This window comes from Branchiostoma belcheri, unplaced genomic scaffold (genome assembly GCF_001625305.1).
Source record: "Branchiostoma belcheri isolate BF01 breed outbred unplaced genomic scaffold, Haploidv18h27 scaffold28, whole genome shotgun sequence".
Classification (NCBI taxonomy): domain Eukaryota; kingdom Metazoa; phylum Chordata; class Leptocardii; order Amphioxiformes; family Branchiostomatidae; genus Branchiostoma; species Branchiostoma belcheri.
The window spans coordinates 1,835,207-1,846,694 of record NW_017803887.1 but is presented as its reverse complement, the minus strand read 5'-3'; the positions used below and the strand labels follow the sequence as shown (position 1 = coordinate 1,846,694).

The window sequence follows — 11,488 nt, the reverse complement described above, 5'->3', positions numbered from 1 at the left end:
CTTGGCTCCCCTGCCCTGGGGTCGTCCTCCCCTACCCCCAGGGGGAGGTCCCATGCCCTCCAGCTCAGGCTGCTCCTAGGTGGGGAACAAGTACAAGGTTATTGTCGGAAAAGCTGAATTAATACTAGTACTGAACTACTTCCAATACGGAACACACTTCAATAGACATATGTAACTTTTGTACCAATGCGCATTCCCTCAAAAAATGTAGACAAACCCCCATCAAAAATTGTAAGACAAACACCAATCAAAAATGTCCATAATCAGTTCAAATTTGGAATTCAAGTTTCTCAAGCACTGCTCACCTGTAACTAACAATGAAATTTTACATCACATTTTAAGTGTTTTGGGAAAATTTGAACTGTTTTCTGAACTGTACTGACTGTTAGTATTGATACTAGTGTAGCTCACCTGAGTCTCATCTCTCCAAGGTCTTTTCCTAGGTGGCAGTCTTGCCACATCCATCTCGTGTAGCGACGACCGCTCTTCCCGTCCACTTGGTGACCTCATCTCCTCATGCGATCCCCGACGTTCACGCTCCGGGCCCTCAAACCCTCTGCCTTCCTGTCGCGGTGAGTGCATCGGCCCCCCTCCCCTTCCCCTGGCCATTCCCTGCCCCCTGCCCATGGGTGGGGGAGTCGGGAGGAGCCCTTCTTTCCTCTCCCCTGGACCCTGCTCGGGCGGACCGGCCCTCCCACCTCCCCTACCCCCTCGAAAACTTCCTCGCTGATCCTCCCTCCTTCTGTATTCCCCTCCGTCTCCGAATCTCTCGTGTTCGTGGAATTCTTCAGAAGTGACTGGCGGGCTTTCATCTCTCCCCTCCGCCCTAAACCCGCGGCCTCGCTCGTTCTGCCTTCCCCGACCTCGTCTGTGGTCCTGCTCCTCCCATGACCCCTCCCTGTGATCTCTGAACTCTGCACTATGACCCCTCCTGTCCTGAGGGGGCCCCCTGTGGTCGTCGTGCCAGGGCTCCTGCTCTCCCCACCCCTCACGAGGGCCTTGTGGGGGTTCATGGAACTCCTCTCCTTGTCCTCGGAAGTCCTCTCTTCTGTGGTCATCCCTGAATTCTGGACCTCTAAAACCCCCGGGTGGCCCTCTGTGCTCCTCTTCGTGCCTTCCAGGTGGCCCTCTCTGGTCTGCATTGCCTCTGTTTGGCCCTCCCTGGTCCATGTCTCCCCTCGGGGGCCCACGCTGCTCTCGTTCCCCCCTGGGTGGCCCACGCTGTTCCATATTACCCCGTGGAGGGCCTCTCTCACCGTCACCCCTCTGTGCTCTGTGATCACCAGGGGCCCCCCTGCGACCTTCAGACCAGCGTGGGGGCCCACCGCGGTTGTCTCTGTCACCAGGAGGGCCACGTGGGTCCTGCATCGGCCTGCCCTGGCTCCTGAACTCCTCAGGGGGGCCACTTTGGTCGGGTCGCCCCTGAAACTCTCCCTGCATTTCCCCTGGTGGGCCCCTTCGCTCAGGTGGGCCACGCTCCCCCGACATCTCTGGTGGGCCCCTTGGACCACGAGGTGGCCCCCTGTTGTCAGGGTGAGGTCGTCCCCTTTGACCCTGCTGACCCCTGGGTGGGCCGCGGGGATCGAAAGGCGGGCGCTCCTGTCCGGGAAACTCCTCATAACTCTGGTCATAAAACTCCTCCTCCTCACTCCTGTGGTGGTGGGGAGGGCCTTCAAACCTGGGCAAAGAAATAAATAAATTTTTTAAACACCTAAAGGTTTGAATTGTCTTTATTCTAAATACCTTTTCAGAGACATGACATGTATAAAGTTCACAATAGTGTACTCGAAACAGTAACCAGTGTGGAGACTGTGATGCCTGGTTGCTTAATAAAGTGAGAGATACTTCTGACCTCCTACTGCACTGATTTTAATACCAATAAAGAATTCTAACCTGCTGTCGGTAGCTCTAGGAAAGGTTCTCATGAGTTTGAGGGATATGGTGACAAGCTCTTGGACAGGAGACCCAATCAGCCACTGATAGTTAGCGATTGTGTAACACAAGCTAGTGAGTATAGATTATCCAGATGGGAAGGCACCCAGGCTGGTTAGAGTGTCGAGTTTGATAATTCTGCACACCTGTCTGTTCCCTGGGTCTGTTTGTCTGCGTCCATCCCCATCATTGAAGGCATTGGTGGAGCGCCCAGGAGTCCAGGACCAGTGTTAGGCAGGCCGCGGGGGGCCGACACTGGGTGGCTGGTACCGTCTCCATGTGGGGAGTCACTCATCTGTAGGGACAAGGAATGACATGTCTTTAGAAAGCAGGCAAAATTACACTACTTACACAATATTCTGCCTCCTGATGTGATGCCAAAGAGAGAGAAAGAGAGAGATGTGATGTTATTAAAACATAAAAAGTACAGCTCATAAGGTATCACACAAACTTAGGCTTAAAAACATCACTAACTTTGAAACGAAACACGTGATTTCAACAAAACCCCATACCTGTGGCTGCTCAGGTGGCCCCTGGTTGCGTGGCCCACGGTTCCCTGGTCCCATGTGTCTGGGTGGCCCTCCCATGGGCCCAGGTGGCCCCTGATTCCCGGGCCCTCGTGGCCCATGTGGCCCCTGATTGGGAGGGCCCATTTGCCGTGGCGGCGGGCCCTTGTTCGGCATTCTGTTCATGTGTGGCCCTTGGTTTGGTGGCCCTTCCATGTTCCCAGGTGGCCCCATACGTCCTGGTGGTCCACCTGGCCCCTGGTTCCCTGGTCCACCCATGTGGCCTGGCCCGGGACCCCGGGGCCCACCCATGTGTCCAGACCTGCCCTGATTGCCCGGCCCCATCATGTGGCCTGGTGGGCCTTGGTTAGGCCCCATGTGACGTGGCCCCATGGGTCGGGCCATGCCAGACTGTGGCCCCTGCCCAAAGCCCATGGGAGGGCCAAACCTCTGCTGGCCCATCCGTGGACCCTGCTGCTGGTTCATGGGATTTGGACCCCGCGGGCCCTGAGGCTGATTCGTTGCATTTGCGATGGCCTGAAATAAAACAAAAATTATATTCTTCACCACTTACAGACAAGGGAAGCACCTACATGTAAACTGCTGCAAAGTTGCCATAAATTTGGCTAATCAGGAAAACATACAAGCAAAACCTAACTTGTTGCTTTTTTACCCCAAAAATTCATCATTCCAAAAATTATTTTCTGAAATTTCTGCTCATACAATAGAAAGGATGCTATCTTCTAACAGTGAAGCTATATCAACATACCCCCCCCCCAAAAAAAACAGGACTAAAGAAAAGCTCCTCCGCACCTCGAGTGTTGCAGGGTTGGTGAATCTCATCTTCATCATCTCCTGGTGCATCTGGGCATTAGTCTTGGCCTGCTCAGACGAGGGGGCAGAGGTCACCGGGGTGTCAATGCCAGCCTTACCCTGGGGGTCAAACAGAAAGGTCACAGGTCAAACAGAAGTTGCCAGGTCAAACAGAAAGGTCACAGGTCAAAAACAGGTGGGTCACTCAAAATGTTTGTTTTTACAGGTAGATGTCACATGAGCATTGTGGAGGCAGTTAAGACCAGCCTCCACCTGGCCTTTCTAAGGGGTAATACATTACATTGTACAGAATTTGGCAAAAGAAAGGGTGAACATCTGGCAAGGAAATGGGAACAGTAAGTGTACAATTACCACTTACAACAGGGAAATGAAACCCTACGACTGTAAATTACTCCCCCTACTGGGTAGTTACTAGTAGTCTGCTGGAGACTGAATGCAACATAGGCTGATTGTGGTTACTACATTTTCACCTTGTTGTCCTGTGCCTGAGACAGTAGTGTGGGCAAAGTCGGCTTCTCCTTCTCCCACTGTTCCTGGAACTGGGCTGGGATTGGCTTGGAGTACGGAACCTTCTTCTGTGGCAACTGTAGAGAGAAGTCAAGATCAAGGTCAAGATCTGAGGCTTCAACGTTTTAAAACAACACTGGATAAAAGGATAAAACATATGTCAGGTGAATTTGAATTTGTACCACAGCTGTAGGGAGGAGATAAGTAACATCAAGTTGATAAAGATCACACTTCAATTCCAAAATATGTAATGTGAAATGTGTGAATGTGATAGGTGAGGCAAAAACAGGTCCCATCTTTTCTATCAGGAGATAAACAATATGTTTAATTTAAAGCATTTTTAAAAAATCAATGTAGTATCACACATTGCAAAATCAAATCTATAATTCTAAAAAGTTTTCACAACATAAAAACAGCTCACAAACATTAAAACTGAGACAGGAATAAGATGCTACATGCATGTACGAAATTAAAGCAAGAAGCATGAAGAAAACTATTACTGTACCCTTCTCATCTCCAGGATTTTCATTTCTTCAGAGCTGAAGTCCAGACCAGGGATTGAAATATCAGCTGCCTCCTCTTTTGGCTCCTCTGCACAAAAGTAAGAAACAAATTTTCAAATGTCATATTTAGGTCATATGCAATAAAGATTACTTTTAGCTGCAAAACAGTTTTGTAACTCTGAGCCAATAAAAACAATACTATATTTCTTTGTGGTCACACAGGTCTACCAGTCTACATTTCCTTTATCAGAAAACAGGTTCATTTGTATATGTTAGCTTGCTCAAACTTTGAGAATGGCACAATAATTCTTTTCAACCTGTACTTAAAATTTTGCTGTTAACCAGCCTTCTTTCAACTTTCCCTAACACCATAATTACTTCAGAATTGGCTACTTCAGTGTGCTAAAGGTTAACACACCCTTATCTGACACACATTCTAAAGAAGTCCCACCTGGTTTCTTGAGGTGTTCAGGCAGTCCATGTTCCAGGCCCATTCCTGGGATAGCTGCCGTGCTCGGAGCTTCTGCTGTCTCCATCTCTGTACACAACAAACAAACAAACAAACAAACAACACTTAGCAACAATAAACACGGTAGACTTTGACAGAAGAACTGGCTATGATAGCCCAAACTTTTTGTGTTTCAGCTCTGAAAAAAAAAAAACACCACTACCTTGTATCAACAGACACTGTGGAATGAAAAGGTTGAGCACACAAGGACACACACAGCTCAGATGTAATATTCTTCCTCGAAGTGTATTTACGTGTAATAAATACATGTGGTATCCAGGAATTTATTTCATTTCATTTTATTTATTTACCCGGAGCAGCATACCGCCAATTTTGGCGCTTTTTAACGCTCTCAAGCAAACACCTGTCTTCACAGTTTCCTGATGTAACCCAAAACATGTAAGTGGTTCATATGAGCCTTGTTTTGAGGTGAAAATTGATGTAAAAAAAATATATCATATACTGAAAGAAACACACAAAAGTTTGGATTGTAAAACCTACCCTCCATGCCGTCCTCCCCACCACTGCCTGCCGGTAGGTTCAGGTTGTACCGGTCCTTCATCTGGTCCCCGGGACGGTTCCGAGACCAGAACTTACTGTAACACAGGAGCCAGCCATGATTTAAACACAACTACTGTCTCCAATGCCATCCATTTACTGGCCTTTGATTAGTTGGTTAGTCCTAGCATTATGTCATGTTGCAGCCATTAAACCAGTACAAATGGCGTTGATGAAGGTTAGCCATCCACGTATAGAACCTTACGTAGTCACACATACATAGAAGCAAGACATTTCAGATACATTGTAGTAATTTTCCACTATCTTTCATCAGTGACTCAGAGAATCCTCTAAATTTCACCAGGCACAGGTAAAAGACTGTTGGTGCCATCTGAAATGTCTGTCTCTTCAGAGAATTTATCCAATTGCTAGATTTGATTTCCACAGAACTCACAGAAGATGCTATAAAGAATGAAACAACGCTATCCTATCTGCAACAAGTAAAAATATGATTTTATGTGCAAGAAAGCTCACAAGATGTGTCACGGTCAGTGCCCTCCTCATCACTATTACCATAGTTTATCACAATCATCATTACCATTACAGAAGTGCCAAATACATGCTGTGGTCATTGGACCCAGAATGCCAGCCACATCATTACCACCTTTGCCTCATCATTATCATTACAGAAGTGCCAAACTCACGTGCTGTGGTCATTGGACCCAGAACAGAGGATATGTCCCAGTGGGTGCCAGGCCAGCGACCAGATCATTCCCTCATGGGCATTCTCCATCCCTCCAACCTCCTTGTCATTGCTGAGGAGAGAGTAGAATGTATTCATACAAAAACTGTTTGATTGGCACTTGAAATCTGGAAAGACATGCAGATTTGTCCTATTCATTTCCTTTGCCTTAGCTGTCATTGCAGAGGAGGCAGATAGTTTTTCCATACATTTGTAGACTGTACATTCTATTTGCAGAAATGGAAATAACTATCTCTATTTAGATAATGTAAAAACATGTTAGAGAGTGTATATCCAAACATGCCTGCAAGCTGCCTTCATAAAAGCTTTTTGATTTAATCTTTACTTCAGTACACTGAAGTAGCCTTTTGGCTAGAAATTCTCTGCAGACTTGTAAGGGTTTTACTATCCTGTATACACAAGAAGAGCAGAATATCACCTCAAATAAACATGTACTAGTCTTGTCTATCTTTGAAAGCATGCCCAACTCACCCGACTTGCCAGAACAGTATGGATCCTTCTGAGCCGCCACTGGCAAAGAGACTCTCGTGGATGGGATGCCAGGCCACCGCTGCGGACGAAAAAAAGCGATTATAGCGAGACTTCTTGCATACATTACCTAACTTCTTTCATATCATATGGCAGGGAGTTGGCTAAGAATAAGGTTCCTAGTCCACCAGTACTTGTTGACTGGTGAGTGTTCATTTCAAATACTTTTCTCACCAATGCTGAATGCTGAGCAGGCATAACAGTATGTAACAATTCATAAAGTCTTTTAAATCATCTGACCTTGGATAGGATCCACAAACACCCAAAATATGCCTGAGCCATCTACCCACGACCCAACCAAATGAAATGTTCCCGGCCCTCCATGCCCCTGACCCACCTGTAGCCTCCTTCTTGTGCCCCCTGAAGCTCTGCATCTCCCTCATGGTGCGAATGTCGAACACCTTCACCAGGTGGTCCCGAGACGCCGTCAGCAGCCAGTTCCCGTTCTGGTTAAACTTCACCTCCATCACCGTGCTCTTATGGGCATGTCTGGGGGGATACAGGGACAAACACAGGTGGAATAGATGGAAAGATAAATGGATCAAGGAAGAAAGGAAGGAAGGAATGGATGTAGAAATGAATGGTGGTATGAATGGAGGTATGAATGAATGGATAAAGGAATGGGTATGTGAATGAATGAAGGAATGACCCAAAGAGTGAATGAATGAGTAGGTGTTTAAATGAATGAATGAACAAATGTGAGTGAATGATTGAGTCAATGAGTGTACTGCAGCCAGTGACTGTTTCTATGAGTACAGCTATCTTACCTATATTCTTTAGCAAACAGGTCCAGGTCTGAACCCTACCCCTGTTGCCTCTGAAACTGGGTTGCTAATAACTGAACACATCAGTCATGAAACAAATAGTGTGACCAGGCCCTCAGTCTGCCTAATTTTTAAACAGTTTCTTCAACATTTTACTTTAAATTTTCAATACATCTGTCAAAGTCCCAGTACACTTTCATGGACAATCATGTATATCCAGTGTTGATATAAATCCAGAAACAGCCAGGGTACTCACAGTGTGGCCAGACTTTGTCCAGTTTTTGGGTCCCAGATCTTGACAGGCTGCTGGCTGTCTTTACTTCCTGAGGCCAGTAGACCCTTCTGAGGGTGCCAGTCTACTGTCTTCACATCTGCTCCATGGCCTGGGGGATAACACAAGTCAGACCCAAGTTATTTGATAGGAACAGCCATAATTGAATGGTACAGGCATATATCTAATGACCAGGGGCAGGCTCTCATTCTCAGCCACTCATGAAAGATAGCAGACGCTACCTAAAATGTTGACTCCTAAGAGAATATATCCTGTCACTTGGTTTACATGAATTTTGTATTACATGTACATACTAGTAACGTGAGGCCTGGATATCTGGACTAGTACATGTACATATTGTAACTGCAGACATATTTTAGGAAAGAACTGACTGTACCTCTGAGTATTCTCTCCTCATGACACCTCATGAAGTCCCAGATGCGCACGGTGCTGTCATCTGAACAGGTCGCAAACTTGTTGTCTGTGGGGCAGAAACTGGAGAGAGAAGGTAGGGAGACACTTTAGAAACAACAGAAATGCAACATGCGTTGGTCAAGCTAGCCAAAAATATGTCATAACACAATGTTTACCTTAGTCAGAAGGTTATGTGTGGAGATACACCATATATGTGGTTAGGTGATTTTTAATCAGGTATAACTTGGGAGTGTGGTGCATGTATCTTTGTATTTAGTATGTAGTTTGGGTACTCTAGTGATTTTGTAAGGTACTGCAGCAGGGTACATGGTATGAAACATGTCTCGTGTTGTGGACATGCTGTGGTCTTGATTTTTAAATGGGACATAGACGTCTGAGCAATTGTTGGCATCCATGGTTTTCAGCAAAATAGCTACTTTTTCAGAGCTTCTGTGGTCATTTTTTTAAATGGAAAGTGACAAGACAAGGTTTTGATGCTGTAGAATGCGCTTTTACAATAACTGCATTGCAATGAATGAATTTACATTAAAACATATCAAACATGAGTTATTTTCCCTACAGTTCCTGTTAGACTCCTACCTGACTTCCCTGACGGCCTCCTTGTGAGCCTGAAACATCTTGACGTTGTTCATGTTGGACTGCCAGTACTTGACAAACCCTGCATGGTCGGCAGTCACCATCCACTGGTCATTATGGCTCCAGGACATCGCACGAACTGCTGTGTCATGGGCCTGGGGAAACATCAACGGGCACAGTGTATTATGTTCAATAACATGGAGAACATTCAAACCATCAAACAAACGAACCTCACATGCAACAAGCTACCAACTTTGTGGTCAGGCTTTAACAACCACAAAAAACACCCCTATCTGGGCATCACATTGACAAGCAGTCTCAAGTGGTTTGACTGCAATGGACAAGTTTGTTGGTTCTTTTCAGAAATGTGCTTCAAAATGGCCTGAAAAGATAAAATTCATGGGATTCTAAAGGCTTACCTGTAGAATGGTCTCAAAGTTGAAGGCCAGTCCGTTCCAAAGGGTGAACTCACCACTGGAGGCTCCAGTCACCAACCTCCTACCTTCAGGAGTCCACTGGATAGTAAAATATACAGGGTTGTGATTAACCAACGGAGATCCTGTTGCTTCAGTTTGGTCTATCTTTCTGTAGACCAGGAGAGATCTAGAAATTTAAGATTTCAGCAAGATGCTTATTGAACCCAAATCAAGTTGGTTATACACCATAGGTGTCTTCAGCTTTTTTCTTGACAAAATGGCAGCAACTGCAGCATACAGGGGCTGCCAGGGCATTTCTATATTTCTGTATGTGTATTACTGAAGTGAGTAACAGTTGTAACAGGTATTGGGGAGGGGAGATTACATCATACATGTATGTATGTGTGTATTTGTATTGTGTATGTCTATGTATGTACATGTGTGTGTGCAATGTGTCTGTGTGTGCTATGTACATTTGTACGTACTGACCAGTATGTGTGCATGTACATACATGTGGATATGTACATTGTATGTGTACAATCATTTATGTGTTGGGGGGAGGGGGGCACTAGTACTTACCCTGACCACAAAGATAGGACATCTGATCTTGTTTGTGTATGTGTTTGTGTGGGGGAGGGGGGCACTAGTACTTACCCTGACCACAAAGATAGGACATCTGATCTTGTTTGTGTATGTGTTTGTGTGGGGGAGGGGGGCACTAGTACTTACCCTGACCACAAAGATGGGACATCTGATCTTGTTTGTGGAGGTGCGGACAAACTTGGTGGTGACGCTGTTCATGGGCTGTTCCATCATGGCCATGGGGGGGACCAGCTGCAGACTGTACGCGGCGTCGGGCTGTGGAGGTCGGACGTCTCGTGTGTCCCGCTGCCATATCCGCGTCTGGGGTGGTTTGTTACAGATTAGTCAAGCTCAGCTAAAACGTCTCCTATTGTTTCCAGAACCGTTCTCAGTTCTATGACTGAATGGGTCAGGACTAGGATTAGGCATGGTTCTGGATAGTTCCAGTATGTCCAAGAACATAGATTTTGACCCCTATATGGTTCTAAATATGATCTAAAACTTCAAAGTGATATCATAGTGTTGACCTGGTATATGATTATATTACATTTCACAATTACTTTCCAGTTTTTAAAACAACTGTCATGAATATAATCCAATATGCTGCAGGTGATTTTATCCCAAATAAACCATTCAGACTAATTTGTTGGTTCTCAGAGTGACACTGGACAGTGGAATCGTTTTATTTCACGCTATAGAATGTTTGCCATCAAGGCTGAATTTGTCTTGCAACCTCTAGATGCTGGATATGTATGGCAACAGGAATAATTTTTTTTCAAAACTAAATTTTAATTTCAATACACGAGAAACATAACGGTAACATGTAACATTTTGTACACTTGTAACTTCCAACTTCTAGATCTATTATGTGTATGGCAACAGATTTTTGCTTCAAAAATTTGTAATTTCAAAGCCTGAAAACTAAAGCAACAACTACAGCACAAGTCATGTAACTTTTGTAGCAAAGGGACCATTTTGCACACCTCTAGATGTTGAATGATGGAGGGGTTGTAGTCGATGGTTTTCCGCTGGATGGATTTCCGCATGCGTTTCCCGTCGAACGTTACGCCGTCCCGTGTGTCTGCGTGCTGCATGCGGGGCTGGAACCTGCGGTAGTACCCGTGGTACGTCTGGTTCTGGTTGTACTGGAACCGCGGCATGTAGAAGAACCGCTGCGGCGGTGACATCATCGTCCCGCCTCCGCGCCCGGCGTCCATGGCGACGGCCTCGGCGAATCAGCTGTGAGGTGATAGGAACATGCCATCGAGACTTTAGGGGGGAGTGGCTCCCTTTATTTTTTTTCAACATCACACATTCATGGCAACATGGAGAAACTGGCATCTTTATTCACAACCAAAATTTCTAAGATTCTAAAGTAAGAATTATTGATGAAATTCCTGCATCATCTGGCTTCTAATCTGTCACAAAACTAACCTTTTCTGAACCAAGGCAAACTAACAAATGGAAATCGTGACAATTTATTCATAAGTTATTTACATGTACTTGACTCTTTTCACAAACCAAGAAATAAATGCAGGTGAGAATATCGTCGTAGTCTCCTTAATAAATTTCTAATCAAGGATGTCTTCCCAACAACAGGAAAATGAACTTTGTATAACGTATGTGTGTGGTGCTACATAATGTTACATGTAGTTTCAAGTGTGTGGGTATAGCTGTCATGCCCTCAGGTTGTCCACTGTTTCAAAATGTCAGTAGTATGCAAAAGCAAGGTTTATTTCAATTATGAGGACAAAGATGACTACGTAATACATAAAATATATGTATTCAGGGGTTTTTCTAGAAAAATTTGACATGAGGGAGCAGTATCACGGCGAGGGAGCGAAGCGACCGAGGGGGGGTTGGTG

The 11,488-nt window shown here is 45.4% G+C and overlaps 1 protein-coding gene across 1 annotated transcript in view; it reads right to left on the bottom strand.

The window, feature by feature from the left end:
- Positions 1-11,488, bottom strand: part of LOC109472554 (pre-mRNA 3' end processing protein WDR33-like) — an 18,115-nt gene that overhangs the window by 1,416 nt on the left and 5,211 nt on the right. The window contains exons 2-19 of the mRNA XM_019772337.1: positions 10,607-10,862; positions 9,771-9,944; positions 9,045-9,140; positions 8,629-8,780; positions 8,012-8,109; positions 7,600-7,726; positions 6,917-7,068; positions 6,523-6,601; positions 5,993-6,103; positions 5,292-5,386; positions 4,734-4,820; positions 4,285-4,370; positions 3,743-3,856; positions 3,252-3,371; positions 2,445-2,975; positions 2,079-2,227; positions 412-1,678; positions 7-75 (exon numbers count right to left, since the gene is read on the bottom strand). Coding sequence (XP_019627896.1) covers positions 7-75; positions 412-1,678; positions 2,079-2,227; positions 2,445-2,975; positions 3,252-3,371; positions 3,743-3,856; positions 4,285-4,370; positions 4,734-4,820; positions 5,292-5,386; positions 5,993-6,103; positions 6,523-6,601; positions 6,917-7,068; positions 7,600-7,726; positions 8,012-8,109; positions 8,629-8,780; positions 9,045-9,140; positions 9,771-9,944; positions 10,607-10,840 — 3,741 coding nt within the window. The 5' untranslated portion in view covers positions 10,841-10,862. The remainder of the gene's footprint in view (positions 1-6; positions 76-411; positions 1,679-2,078; positions 2,228-2,444; positions 2,976-3,251; positions 3,372-3,742; positions 3,857-4,284; positions 4,371-4,733; positions 4,821-5,291; positions 5,387-5,992; positions 6,104-6,522; positions 6,602-6,916; positions 7,069-7,599; positions 7,727-8,011; positions 8,110-8,628; positions 8,781-9,044; positions 9,141-9,770; positions 9,945-10,606; positions 10,863-11,488) is intronic.